This window comes from Phytophthora sojae (genome assembly GCF_000149755.1).
Source record: "Phytophthora sojae unplaced genomic scaffold PHYSOscaffold_5, whole genome shotgun sequence".
NCBI classification, from domain to species: domain Eukaryota; phylum Oomycota; class Peronosporomycetes; order Peronosporales; family Peronosporaceae; genus Phytophthora; species Phytophthora sojae.
The window spans coordinates 4,116,518-4,130,572 of NW_009258119.1; the positions used below are offsets into that span (position 1 = coordinate 4,116,518).

The 14,055-nt window shown below is 51.7% G+C and overlaps 4 protein-coding genes across 4 annotated transcripts; 3 read left to right on the forward strand and 1 right to left on the reverse strand.

Moving 5' to 3' along the window:
• Position 1: 1 nt before the first annotated feature.
• PHYSODRAFT_546345 (hypothetical protein) lies at positions 2 to 2,730 on the reverse strand (the record flags this gene model as incomplete). Its single annotated transcript, XM_009531076.1, has 5 exons — positions 2 to 1,573; positions 1,643 to 1,711; positions 1,774 to 1,854; positions 2,219 to 2,332; positions 2,417 to 2,730. The coding sequence occupies 5 exons, from the start codon at positions 2,728 to 2,730 to the stop codon at positions 133 to 135; spliced, it is 2,019 nt and encodes a 672-aa protein (XP_009529371.1). The 3' UTR covers positions 2 to 132.
• Positions 2,731 to 4,625: 1,895 nt separating this feature from the next.
• PHYSODRAFT_504842 (hypothetical protein) lies at positions 4,626 to 9,522 on the forward strand (the record flags this gene model as incomplete). The annotated part of the gene is made up of 14 exons (XM_009531077.1): positions 4,626 to 4,700; positions 4,780 to 4,878; positions 4,941 to 5,021; positions 5,094 to 5,198; positions 5,280 to 5,378; positions 5,452 to 5,553; positions 5,616 to 5,714; positions 5,776 to 5,975; positions 6,047 to 6,212; positions 6,289 to 6,729; positions 6,799 to 7,206; positions 7,275 to 7,532; positions 7,618 to 8,028; positions 8,089 to 9,522. 14 exons carry the CDS (start codon positions 4,626 to 4,628, stop codon positions 9,520 to 9,522), a joined length of 3,978 nt encoding a protein of 1,325 aa, XP_009529372.1.
• Positions 9,523 to 10,929: 1,407 nt separating this feature from the next.
• Positions 10,930 to 12,741, forward strand: PHYSODRAFT_302093 (hypothetical protein; the record flags this gene model as incomplete). The annotated part of the gene is made up of 2 exons (XM_009531078.1): positions 10,930 to 11,159; positions 11,265 to 12,741. 2 exons carry the CDS (start codon positions 10,930 to 10,932, stop codon positions 12,739 to 12,741), a joined length of 1,707 nt encoding a protein of 568 aa, XP_009529373.1.
• A 369-nt stretch (positions 12,742 to 13,110) lies between these two features.
• Positions 13,111 to 13,524, forward strand: PHYSODRAFT_302094 (hypothetical protein; the record flags this gene model as incomplete). Its single annotated transcript, XM_009531079.1, has 1 exon — positions 13,111 to 13,524. One exon carries the CDS (start codon positions 13,111 to 13,113, stop codon positions 13,522 to 13,524), a length of 414 nt encoding a protein of 137 aa, XP_009529374.1.
• Positions 13,525 to 14,055: the final 531 nt, after the last annotated feature.

Below are 14,055 nucleotides of genomic sequence, written 5' to 3' on the forward strand. Positions count from 1 at the left end.
TGCGGCAACACGTTAAGCATTTTCTTAAAGCTAATTTGGTGGTGTCTGCGGCGAGTATTCTATAGTATTCATAGTGCGGCGAGTACTCCGTCCGTATCGCGCTTTGTCCAAGATAAAGCAATCCAGTCACCCCTATGTGGTCGACAAGAAGCCCGCCGTGGCAATATCAGGCTCCGGCTCGGACTGCGGCCGGTTGTTGTCGAACTGCAGCTCGCGCATGAGCTCTTTGATGGTAAGGACAACCTCCGCTGCACTGGGTCGGTTTTCAGGTCTACCTTCGAGACAACTCGCAGCCAATGCGAGAACTCCAGGCGGACAATCGTTGTAGAATGTTGGTCGCAATGAGCCCAGCGCCACCTTCTCCAATATCTTCTGCTCTTGCGAGCGCCGTTCGTCGTGGTCGTCTTGTGCTGGAATGCTTCCAGAGTTCCAGTACGGGTAGTCATCCGTGTCGATCTCGGACAGCACGACGCCAAAGGAAAATACATCAGCGTGCTCATCGTAGTCACGCCCGAGTAGAACCTCCGGGGCAATCCAGAACGACGTGCCCACACCTGGGGTCATGAATCTGCCGGGACCTCCATTGACGTCTGCCACGAGACGCTTACGCGAGACGCCAAAGTCACTCAGTTTCGCCTCGTAGTCGTTGTTGAGCAACACGTTCTTGGATTTGAGGTCGCGGTGGATCACCTTGGGGTTTAGCGAGTGCATATACGCGAGTCCTTCGGCGATATGCAACGCAATAGTAAGTTTCTTGCCATTCCACGTCAGTCCTTGATGATCCACGTTGCTTCCCTGGTGTTTCAAAGTGTGGAGAACATCGCGCAAATCCCCGCGCTCCATGTACTCAGTCACAGCGCTCAAATTGCGCAGCGAGTCCCAGGCAACACCGATGAACTCCACGATGCGTTCATGCTTGAGCGACCCCATGAGCGTGATCTCTCGGATGAACATGCGAATCTGCGAGAGCTTCTCGCACTTCTCGCGCATGATCTTCTTGATAGCCACACGGCGGTGCTTGTACATACCGGTGTAGACCAGTCCAAAGCCACCTTTGCTGATGCAGCGGCCGATGTGCAGGTCCTTGTATTTCAGCCGGAACGACATGATCAGCGGATCATTGAGTAAGTCCGCGTTCAATGTGGGGTGAAGAGAGTTGTAGAACTCCTGCGTCGCAGTGATATCCGCCGCTCGAGACGTCTGAACATCCTCAGCACCTGGGGTAGTCAATCCTTTCTTGCGTCTGCGTTCTTGCTGGTGTTGCACGAATTTGGTGGCCAGGAAGAACAGCAGAAAGCCCATGAGGCAGCCTCCGAAGACCGCTATCAGCATGAAGACAGTCCAGTTGGTGTTATCAATCACGCTGCCTTCATTAGCCATCGCCTCTGGGGCAGTCGTGCTCGTAGTGTTCACAACGCAGAAGTTCGTGTTGTGCACCTGTTGCCATTCACCACCATCGCATCCACTCCCATTTCCCGCGGGGGAATCAATTTGAAACACCGAAAGCTGCGAAATAGCTGCAAGTTCGTCGCTGGTGACTGTCAAGTTCGTGATGTCGTTCCCACTCAGGTCGCTGTGGCACAACGATGTTAGTTCATGTCATACATCATCAAGCGGAAAACAATTGTGGACTTAAACTTACAGCCTTCGAAGATTGGGAAACTGGAGCAGTTGCGTCGGGAACTCGGTAAAGCTGTTATTCGCCAAAATGCTAGCCAAATCACATTTCGGTTAGTAATTTTAAGAAAACAATTCGACTATCCAAGAACTCACATGTCAGTCATTGCGTTCAAGGTCTCGGCCGATCCTGGCAAGCTGGTATAAATACTGGATAGCTGGTTTGCGGCCAAATTCCTGTGATGCAGAAAAACAAAAACAAAAACAAAGTCAGATATAAAAGCATTGGTGAAACTTGCCCATGGATGGCACACGTACAGAGACTCGAGGGAGGTGAAGCTTTCCAGGAAGGACTGGCTGAGGCTGCTGATATTGCAGCGGCGCATCAATCTGCAACATCCAACATTAGTTTTCGAGGCGGTGACAGGTTTCACAAAGGCATACGCACTCACGTACAGGCTTGACAGTGTCGATGGCACAAAACCGTCTCCAATAGGTACTTCAGAGAGATCTAAGTTGAATATGTCGCTGCAATCACACAAGGCAGAAAGTTTAGATACAAATAATAAAAGCGGATCAGAGGGAATCAGACAAAACTTACACTTTTGTGAGAGCTGAGACCTCTTGTGAACGAACGATCGCCACTACATCGTCTCCTGTCGTCGATTTCTCTAACCTGACGGGGACACCGTTGCTGCCCTCCCCCTGTATTTTGCTGTACCAAAACGCAGCAACAAAATCAGCATCTTCATCTCCACACACCCGAAATTTCCACGAAAAGAAAACGAACAAGACGTACAAGATAAGTAGATCTGCAGGAACGTCGAGCATCATCAGCGAGTTCACTTGAAGGACGGCCCCTTGCTTAATTGTCGTGGGGAATGGAGACGTTGGCTCCGTGTCGGGCTCGCCGATGCGGAAGCTCCACGCTTTTGTGTTGGCATAGCCCGAGAGACACGAGCACGAGAGGTTATACCTGCTCTGCGCTGCCACGCACGCCCCGTTTGTCGGGACAGTTGCAGACTTGAGTATTGCCATGGGCTCGCCGTCGCAGACGCTTTCGGTGAGCAGGGAGTCGGTCATGATGGTCAACCGCTGCTCGTCCTCCGCCATTGTAGACGCGTATCCGCGCGCCAAATACGCAGCAGTGTCGTCCTCAATGCTGCTGCTGTTACTCGAGGAAGAGTCCGCGCTAGTCCGAAGGAATCCGGGGCCGCTCTCGCTGCTCTGAGCTGCTACCGGCCCGGCGCAAACCACTGTCACCCCGGCCAGGAATCCAAGTGCGCCGCGGTGGCGTGAGTTCATGATGTACCGACGAAGCGGTTGGGAAAGTGAGATGGAGATATATAGACTACCGCTAGGCGGAAAGTGTGGAAGACTGGCACCGATAGCCCCGCGCGCACTCTATAGAGTAGGAGGCCCGATGACGACTTGAAGGGCCTAACCTCGACCAGAGCAGTGGCGGTGGCGGATCCTCTCGCTTCGTCTCCACTGAAATTTGGTCTGTGCGGCTTTGTGTCCGCGGAGGTGCTCGCACGCGCCCGCAAACCCGGATGTACTTGTAGTTTACGTTCCGTCGCGGCCACAAGCCAGTGGCACCGGCACCGAAGCCAAACGTGGCCAGCGTTAGTGCTCAAAGTTCGGCGCGTCTCCACCAAGTCGTAGGGGCACAAGCTGGTCAAGTCCGCCGAACTTCTCCGCTGCGTTCGACTCAACTCAGCCTACCACCAAAGGGGAAAGGGCCAGCACGCCTACAGCCATCGAGCCTTTCGTTCCTACAGGCGACCACCGTGGTCCGGAGAGAGACCGAGCGGAGACCGAAGGAGGCCAGCGCGGTATCTTGTCAGCGAACTGGGCGTATGCAGTAAGTTAGTAGTGCACTTTTGCATGGCTCCATTGCAAACACACCGAGATATCATTAGGCGTATGCATCCCGTGCGCTTTGGGCCTGATCGTTAGCAACGTGTCGTATGCGCGTTTGACGAGCTGGCGATCGTCTCATGAACAGCTTGTTCCGCCCCCTTAGATACCGGCAGATTGCTCACTACCTCACCACTTTCGTGTAATTTACGAGACGTCCGTGTTGCTTCGTCGCCGTTGAGTACGGAAGTCACTCCGATGTCAGCCTACTACGGCCAGAAAAAGCTTATTCGTCCAGGAGGAGGAGCAACACGGTCGACGCGTGATAGAACGGAGCTCGGAGCCTTGCTGATCGATTATCCTGCCACAAACTCCATTTAGCACTTGCCACGCACTACAATAATATCCACGTGCGTCACATTGGATATGCTTTAACCAATCGTCGATGCAACGGTCATACCACCCTCCACTGTATAGGAAGTGGGACGTATAGCAAAGTCCCAGTGGATCTTGGGACGTCCTCGAGTCAAGGGCCTTGACCCGTCAAACGTCCACTTCCATTCCAAGCACGAGAGCAGCAAAGTTTACCGGGAATGACACTGCAAGTTTCCTCTAAGCTTCCCAGTAGGTAAGCTTTGCCATCGGGCAACATTCGAGAAACATGCACGTCATTAATGTGGATTAATATCAACTATGAGATTCCCTGTCAAAAATCAGACAGAAATTCCACTTGCTGCTCGTCACACTTGTTGAATTTCTTGAGCTGGGCGACAATGGACGTGGAGATGCAGCAAGCGCTAGAGCGAGCTCTGAGCGACGGTGATGTCGACGCCTTCAAGCGCGTGTACGAGCAGAACCCGCAGTACCGCGTACGTGTGTGCCTCACTCCCCGTTCACCCCCATGAAGTTCCGGGATGTCTAAATTAATATACATCCGCTACTAGGACGAGGAGAGCCGAACGCTGCTGCACCTGGCAATCGAGCACAATTTATTCGATGCCGTCGAAGGCGACATCTCAACGGCCATTGTGGACGCACGTGTAAGGCAACCACATTGGATTTCTACGTCATCGAGACATTTGATTGACAAGTTAATGCGTATCAACCAATATGGGCTACTACAGGACAAGGGAGGACGAACGCCGTTGATGGCAGCAGCGGAAAGGGGTGACAGCCTCATTTGCGAGGAATTGCTGGCCAACGGGGCGTCGACTTCTGCCATGGTGGGGTTATACAGAGGGTCTTTTAATTTTATAGCGGAATTTTGGTGACCGTGGATGAGTTTTTTTTTTCTTCTTGCAGGCGTCGGATGGAAGCACAGCGCTGGCGATCGCACTGCGCAACGACCGGTTGCTGGTGTGCCAAGTGTTGGTGGCAGCGGACGCGGAGCAGGCGGTGCATGTAAGTGGCGTGGAAGTAGGGAACAAGACAAAAGGCTCGGGGCTAATGTTTCTATGATGCAGCGACTATTACTGGCGATCAGCACAGACAAACGAGATGAAGTGGTGCTGCTGGTCAAAGCAGGCGTGTCATTGGATATTACGGTACGGCATGGAGGGAAGGTGCTGTATCCATCGATGCAAGTTGCTTACTCGTTCTGCCATTGTTGTATCGAGCAAAAGATGGCTGGGGGCGAAGAACGAAACCCGCTGAGGGAAGCCATTTCACATCCGCTGATTCTTCGAGAACTCCTGCGGTTTGGTGCTCCAGTGAACGCCAAGGTTGGTGGAGCTGTAAAAGGAGAATACCTGCACGCTTCTAAACTGACGGGTTGGTTGTATTAAATGATTTTGTTTTGTCAGAACAAGGCTGGGGTAACAGCACTCTCCTTTGCCGCTGCGGCTGGAAATCTCAAGGCTTGTGAGATTCTTTTGGATCATGGGGCCCCCCTTAACTCCAAGGTGCGAGTTGCGGTCGCTAACTTTGCTATCAAGACGCGCGCTTGCTTACGTAGGATGATTCTGACGCCAACAGGACAACGAAGGCAGAACCCCAATGTACCATGCTTGTTGCCTCGAAAGAGAGAATACAATTGCGTACTTTGTGCAGCAATATGGTGCCACAGTCGACACAATGGTAATGCTGTCTGTTCATACTGCTAACAGACTGAAAACCTAATCCAACGTTTGATGCGATAGAACAACAAAGGGCGAACTCCGCTCTTTTACCATGCAGAGCGAGGAAACGTGCTCGGGTGCGAACTTCTACTTCGGTATCATGCCAACGCAAATCACAAAGTGAGTAAAGCTGGTGGATTTTAATCATAACGATCTCTCTAACATCTATTAAATCATGTAGGACATGTCCGCGTGGACTGCTCTTCATTTGGCGGCTAGCCATGGACACAAGGAGGTGTGCCGCCTCCTCTTGGGCTACGTAAACTCAACAGACATAGAGCTAGAGGACCAGCAAATGGTGCTGTGCCAGCCTACATCGTCAATCGGAAGCTGGATATCGGTCACGGAGACGTGCCTTATGCGGATCTACGCTAGACTGATGTAATGATTCATGACTTGTGAGTTTTGACACATACTACTTCATACTAATCAACTGTCTTGCCGTTGCCTAGGTCATCGGGTGTGCAGGCGACGTTGCAGAAGTACGGGACGCTAAGGATACGAGACTACAGCATGAATACGTTGCTCCACGTCGCAGCCTCAAGTGCGGGAGACAAACACTGCTACTACATCATTCGGTGCCTTCATTTGGTCGGAAATATTGCGATCAACACTCAGGTATCCCTGTGGCTTCGAGTTTCCTGGGATATACGTAAGCATTAATGTGTTGTTCTTGTTTCTTTTGTTATGAAAGAACTGCTACTGTGAAACTCCGCTGGACGTCGCTGCGGATCGGCAGTGCACCATGGCGTCTTCAGCGCTTCAGTCACTTGGTGCAGTTCAGATATCGAGCGACAGTGAGATTTTCCCCAGCGTGATCCAATTGGCAGCGCCTCGAAAAGGACCGCTGTTCCACACTGTGATGGGTTCGTCCAAGGATTTCACTTCTTGCTCGCGCGACCATATCGTGCAGTTGTGCAGAGGTATACAGGACGGCATCTACGCCTTCACGGACGACACAGTGGCTCAAGTTGACACCGATCGCGGCGACACCGTCTTGCACTATTTCCTCCAAAGTTTCGTCCTGCGCAGTTCCTTCCCTTCAGTGGAAGAGCAACGACAAGTGCTCAGCTCGCCCAAGTGGCTTGGAACGTTAGAAGCCCCTCGCTTTCTACGTGTATTAATCAGCAAACCGGTAAGTTTGAACAAGCGGAAGGGCATGATAATATTTTGTTTACTAACTTGCTATGTCATCATCGTGCAGAACTGGGAAGGCAAAACGCCACTGCATGTTGCAGCCGAGGTGGGAGCTTTGGGGTTTTGCGAGGTTCTGATCGAAATGGGAGCGTCGGCAAAGGAAGAGTGCCAAGCGCCAGACAACCGTCTACTCGACCAGCCAACAGAAAATCCTCAATTCTGGAAGCCTATCAACTTTGCCGCTACAGTCAAAGCCTCGCTGGACGAGGCTCACATGTCTTTCGAGGAGCGCAGTGCATTGGTCGAGTACCTGCTCAAGGAGCCAGAGTCACTGCCGGATGAAGAGAATGCAGCCCACGACTGCAAGGAGAAGATCCAAATGCACTTTCCACTGCTACTGCCGTTGTTTATTCGCGTTGAGGACGAGACCAAGCACAAGGAGGACTATGCGGAGGCTGAAGAGCTGTACTATAAGGTACGCAAGCGCACTTCTCACTCTCCATAACTCTGGTATATGTTCTCACTCCGACCGCTTTTGTGCAGTTCTTGGATGAGTGCTATCCTCGGTTTCAAGAGTCCACGGTCTATGAAAATGATCCGAGTGGCGTCACAGTGCACAATGTGTATCTCGATACAATCCGATACGGCGTCAAGACGCTCAAGAAGGTTATCGCGCCTCAATGCGTCATTGAGTCCACTGGGGATACACTACTTCACCTGATCGCAGCTCATGGGCATCCAGATTTTGCTGCAATGATCAAATATCTCGTGGATACGGCACAACTCGACATCAACAAAACGGTAAGTGCATGTATCACGCACGTTATTACTACAGTTCTCTAGTATTTTCCGCAAGCCCTAACACACTTTCTTTGATGCTCTACAGAACAAGCAGCTGAAGACGGCGTTGCATGTTGCGGTTGAGCACAACATGCCCGACATTTGCCTGTTCCTAATCTCTCAAGGCGCCGATGTGACCGCTTCATGCCAAAACCTCGAGACTCCGTCGAAAGAGACATGGCTCACACCGCTGTACACTGCGCTGTGGTCATCCACTCCAAAGTACGAGATCATCGAGATCTTGCTGAGTACGCCCCAGTCCATTGCCAAGCCGCGGAACCCGAAGCTTAGTCGCTCAGTGCGATACGAGCCTGGCCAAGGCCCAGATACCAAGTGGAACGGCGTTGTGCTCGAACAACTTTTGAATGTCCACGCATCGGCTTTACCGCTTTTCCTGGACCATTACGCGGTGGAGGTGAACCGCATCAACGGAGAGAAAGTGTACCGATTCGTCGAGGTAAGCAACGTTTAGAGAATTATCTTCCCTGCCGTGGCTAACGGAGATACGCTGTTGTAGGTTTTCGAGATTTGTGACCATTTGGAGCAGATCGTGAACCTGACGGGCACGTTGACGCCCAGTCTTTCGTCCAAGAAGACGATCAAGAACTCGGCCGTGACTCACCCAGTGGTTCGGAACGCTATCCATCTCAAGTGGGAGCTGTTCGGGGCGAATGCGCACCGCAAACAGCTCTCGCTCTACGTGCTGATGGTCACGTTCTTCTACCTGTCCAACCTGCTGCTGCCGAAGATGGAGGTCGCGATCGACGAGGACGGCAAGAAGCGGGAGATGATGCACAAGTGGATCGAGTTCGACTCGGTCGTTGACTACTTCGTGGGCATCACCAAGGTCTGCTGCTGGTCGCTGGCCGTGTACCATCTTCTGTACGTCGAGTTCTTCAAGGAGTGGCGCTCCAACCCCAAGCAGTACTGGCGATCCGTGTGGAACTTGCTGGATGTGTTCACGTACCTGCTGATGCTGGCGACCATCCCGTTCGAAGTGTACGAAGGACACGACACACAGCGCGAGTGTATGCTGAGTCTGCTAAGCATCCTGCTCTGCGTGAACCTCATGCAGGCACTGCTAGTGTCGTCGTACTTCAGCGTGCTCATCTTCACGTTCGCGCGGATGTTCAAAGTAGTCGCGCGCTTCCTGTTCCAGTACCTGCTGCTGCTCTTGGGCTTTTCCGGGGGTCTCTTCCTGCTCTACCACGGGGCGGGGCCCTACACGGACTTCTTCAGCGCCATGCGGATCGTGTTCCTCACCACCTTCGGCGAGCTCAACTACGGCGACAACTACAGCTTCGACGACAGTCTCCGCGCGCGCAACTACCTGTCGTTCCTGCTGCTGACCGCGTACGTGATCGTGGTGATCGTCGTGGCCATGAACCTGCTGATCGCGCTCATGACGTCCGAGTACGAGAAGGTCCGGACGCAGGCCAAGGAGCTGTCGCTGCTGGAGCTCGCGGGCGCGCTGCACCGCTACGAGCAGTGGGTCGGCTACGGCGTCGTGCGCAAGCTCTACTCGACGCCCAAGGGCCAGGAGCTCATCGACGCCTGCGTGCTGCACGTGTCCGGGTCGGGTCAGCAGCCACGCGCGGGTCGCAACTTCCTTCGCCGCGACTTGACGTCGTCCGCGTCGTCCCTCTCGTTCTCAGGACCAATGAACAAGCAGCGTAGTAAGGTTGACGCTATGAAGCTCTCGCTGATCAGCAAGACCGATGGGGTGGACGAAGCGGAGATGGCCAGCATCACGGAGGCCATCACGACGCAGGTCATGAAGCATGTGCACGAGGAGGTGGAGGCGCTGCGCATGCAGGTGACGACGGAGCTGCAGGACGTCCGCGAGCTGCTGGAGACGACGCAGCAGAGCAGCGCTCGGGAGCGGAAGGATGTGGCAAGTAGGCTGGATGAGGTGTTGAAGTTGCTAGTAGCAGGACTGCAATCAGGATAGTGGTGTCCCGGTAACCAAGTGTTTGATATTTGCTACTTTTTTAAGGGGAATTTGCAATTCAGTCAGGTTTTTGGGTGGGTATTTGCTATTCGGTCAGGCGTTTGCTAATCAGTCAGGACTTGTGAAAGTTAGAATTAGGAGAGCTCTTCGAGTCGTTCCGCGCCAAAGACCTGTATTGGAGGCTGCCATGGAGGCTGTGCAACAAAATCAGCAGCAGCAGGGTGAGACACAGAGACGGATGAGCGCACGCAAACGCGTAGCAGTGTTGTGGTGGTCAGGGGCTCTGATGTGGCCCATCGCTAGGTAAGCTGAGAAACGCGAAGGCTTTCAAGGATCTAATGATCTGTACGACGACATGATCAAGCCGGACAGCCACTTCATTTCTACAACCCAAAAGGAATGGGTACCATGACGGTCCGTCCGCGTGATCAACAGGGAAAGCTACAGGTGAATGAGTGTGTCAATATGTATTTGTATTATAATATAGCGTAAAGAAACAAGAGAGTGAAAGATGATACAATTCCATCCGTTGTTGCTGCTTAAGTTGTTGTCTTCTTTCGCAAGTCCGAATGTTGTGACCCCTCTCCTTACAACGTGAACAGACAATCGGCGAATCTTCGGGTACAACTTCTCCACGACTGCGTACGCGTTTTGGCTTTTTTGGGCGTCCAGCCTTGCGATATGATTGAGGGCCTTCTGTCGTATCGTCCCCCAATGCCGACTCGATATCGATTGGGTTCATCAACCTCGCAAAGACGGATTGCAGACATCCATATCGGTAATACGGCGTTTTAGGTAGTCGACTGCGGCTGCGCTGATGGCCTCGATATCCTAAAGTGCAAACACCAAGAAGGCAATTTGCCTTAATATGTATTTTTTAAAATAGTGCATGTATTAAAATACATGCACAGTTCATGTATTTTAAGGCTCCATTGTTACAAACTATAATACTGGGTACAGTGCATGATGCACTGTACCCAGTATTATAAATCTGCGGCTCCATTGTTACAAACTATAATACTGGGTACAAGTGCATGATGCACTGTACTATAATACTGGGTACAAGTGCATGATGCACTGTACCCAGTATTATAAATCTGCGGCTCCATTGTTTCAAACTATAATACTGGGTACAAGTGCATGATGCACTGTACTATAATACTGGGTACAAGTGCATGATGCACTGTACCCAGTATTATAAATCTGCGGCTCCATTGTTTCAAACTATAATACTGGGTACAAGTGCATGATGCACTGTACTATAATACTGGGTACAAGTGCATGATGCACTGTACCCAGTATTATAGTTTGTAACAATGGAGCCGCAGATTTCGTACAGTAGGATATTGAAGCTGCCAGAAGTACGTCAGTTCTCTCTGCCCGCCGCGGCGGCAATTGAATTCTCTCATGGCGCAAATGGTCAGGGTGTGGTTCGAGCTCGTTGATCGCCAAGGTGGCCAGGTGGCCACGCTAAGATATGTGGATCTAGCGCCAGATACCCCGCTTGCCGTGTTCAAGAATGCTGCCCGCGGTGCTGCCGAAGCTGTACTCCCCACAGAGCTCGACACACCCGACCTTAAAGTGTTTGCCAACGCGAAGGCGCGGCAAGACCAGACGCTTTTGGAGGAGCTGAATGGGTTTGGGCAGAATTATGCAGAGCCGCTTATCGTGGAGGTGCCTGAGGTTTGGTTCAAGCTGACGGACGCCCGCACTGGCGATCTTTTCCCAGGCACACGCCTTAGCTCGGCCCCTATCCCGGAGACTGCCACCGTCGAGCGTCTACTAGTTGCTCTGAAGAAGAGGTTCAATGACAATTACCTCGATGGGGTTGATGTCTTCAATCTCCACGCGTACGACCACGAGAGGAACCCGTTGGAGGAGACAGCGCAGCTTGGTCTGTTCGGTCTCACAAGGAGCACCGCGATCATCGTAGAAGTCCCAGCGCGCACAAGATTCCGAGAGGAGACAGAGCGAGAACTTGACGAGGTCGCGAGGAAACGGCGCAAGAGTGATCCTGTTACGAAGTGGAAATGGAAAGAGGAGGAGGATCCAGTCTACAGTCTTGATGAAGGCACATTGTATTTCGTAAACCGTGATCGCGCCACCCGAGAGCTGGTACGCCTTCACAAAAGCAATTACAACCGTGCAAAGCGCGGTTACGGCGACGTGTGGATGATTCCTTTGCTGGACAACATATCTGGGATCGGAAAGTCGCAGTTCGGCCGGGAATACATTCGGAGTTGCCGACGGCAATGGGATGGTTTACCAGCATCGGATACAGATGGAGACTTTCTGAACATTATACGTCAGAGCCACACCATTGTAGTCAATTTTTCTCCGGAGCATATACTGCGTGAAGACATGAGCTTTAACGTGGAGAAGGCTCGCGGGAGATTCGTTACATCCATTCACGCATTCTTCGTGGAAAACTATGGCACTACACCCCTTGCTCTCGATTCGATTGAAGCATACCCAGATCACGTGGATATTTTGACGAAATTAGCGATCGAAGCTGGTCCGTTGTTCGTCGTGATTGATGATATTGCTTTGGCTTTTGATGCCCCCACCCTTGATGTTCACGCCAGGAAAAGTCGATTCATGGAATTCTGCCGCACGGTCCTGCGGCCATTGGTTTCAGTGAAACATTTATTTTTCCTGGTTGCAGGTCGCATAACCTTTCTGAACCACGCTAAATCGGAACCAGCTACCGGGTTTGTTGTTTGGAGGCTGAGCCTAAGTTTGCTTCGATCACCTGAGATTCAAGAGATCATTAAGAAAACCTATTGGGACAAGAAACAGGTGAAGACTATCCAGGAGCAGTTTAAACTTGATGGAAGCCAGATTTCTCATCATCTTGCCAAAGCAACGTTTGGTCGTCCAGGGTTGCTGATTGATGCCTTCACAAAATGCCAAACCTACCAAGAACTGGCTGGATATGAGACGACTGGCGAACCGGACGCAGATTTCAACTGGCAGCACCTAGGCGAATGCGTGCTGCGTTACAAGGTGCCGCTTCGCGAAATGATGGAGTGTGCAGTGGATAACACAAGAAAGTCGGTGAACTTGTCGAAGCAGTGGAGAGATCAGCGAGGCGAAATATCGTACATCGACATCGCCGACATGTTTGGTATTGCCTGGGATGAAGACTTTAAAAGTGCCAAGTTGTTTATGCCACCATATATCCAACACGCGATTACGATCTCTGCCTACTCGTTATGAAAGCTGCTACTGGATGTTGCACCTGCAATCGGCCAAATATCCATCGACTATGCTGACATGTTTGAGCTGATTTGCATGAGACGCTTTCAAGAGCTTTTTCGCGAGCGAAAATGTCCGAGTGAAGCCCTGGCTGATTTTTTTACGAACGAACAGTGGTTCGGGCGCTGCAAAGATGTTGAGTTCGCTCTATCGACTTTTTGGATGCCTAAAATAACGGGGAAAGGAAATAAATCTCCTTCCCTCGCTACAATTACGGCGGACAAGACAACGTTGAACGTTTTGATGGAGGACATCAATGACATTGCGGTAGAAGAAGACCAGTTCAGTCTGAAGCCGCGTTGGCAATCTTCCTCGCCTGACATCTTACTGATGACGACGACACCGCAAGCGCTATTGACGGTGGGCCTTGCTGTTAAAAACTATGTCGGGACCGAGGTCACCGAGAAGACAGTGAAGGAGGAGTGGGACAAGTTTAACCTGATGTGCATCAACTTGCCCAAGGACAAGTCCTCAAAGCGCTTAAACGTCCTGATCGTCTGTGCGACAGCATACGGCTACCATTTACGGCTCAAGTTCGCTGGCCCGCATTCGAAGTCGGTTGTTTATGCCAGTAGCGCCTCGTCGGGTGATGACATCATCAACGAAATCATTTTACTGAATCTATCTACGCCAGACCTCCGTGCCGAGTTTTTTGGACTTCAAGATGACAGCGATCTCAAAGCGGTGTTGGAGAGCATGATTGCTAAGGTTCAGGAGCGCTTTATCACGACTAGGGCCCAATAAAGCACATGTCTTGTCCAGCAATCGATTGTATGTCATAACACCAAGTATCAAGAAAAAATCTCATGGTATTTTTTCCAAGTTGTTTTTTTCACTGCCTTTTTCGCACTGGAGCGGCTCATACAGTACACGTAGCTACGAATTTTGGCTAGATCACAGCCGGATGAATTGCCCCCCCCCCCCCCCCCCCCCCCCCCATGACTTCTTCACTACGTTCTAGAAGATAACGCCCCCAAAAATCAATCTAGAGCGTTGACACAAGTTTTGATTTTTCCTGTTTTTTTTCAACACAGAATGTGCAGGTGGCCAAGACCCCCCCCATGGCCTATGACATTGCTTCCCGGCAACCACGGCTCCTCCATCGACGACTGCGCCTCCGGCTACGACTACCGCCGAGCACGACGAGCCCTCCTTCGACTACTCGTCCTCCGACAACGATGAACCCTCCGAGTACGACTCGCTCTGCTACCACCACAAGCCCTCCGAGCACGACGCGTCCTCCCACGACCACGAATCCGCTCTTTAATTCTCTTT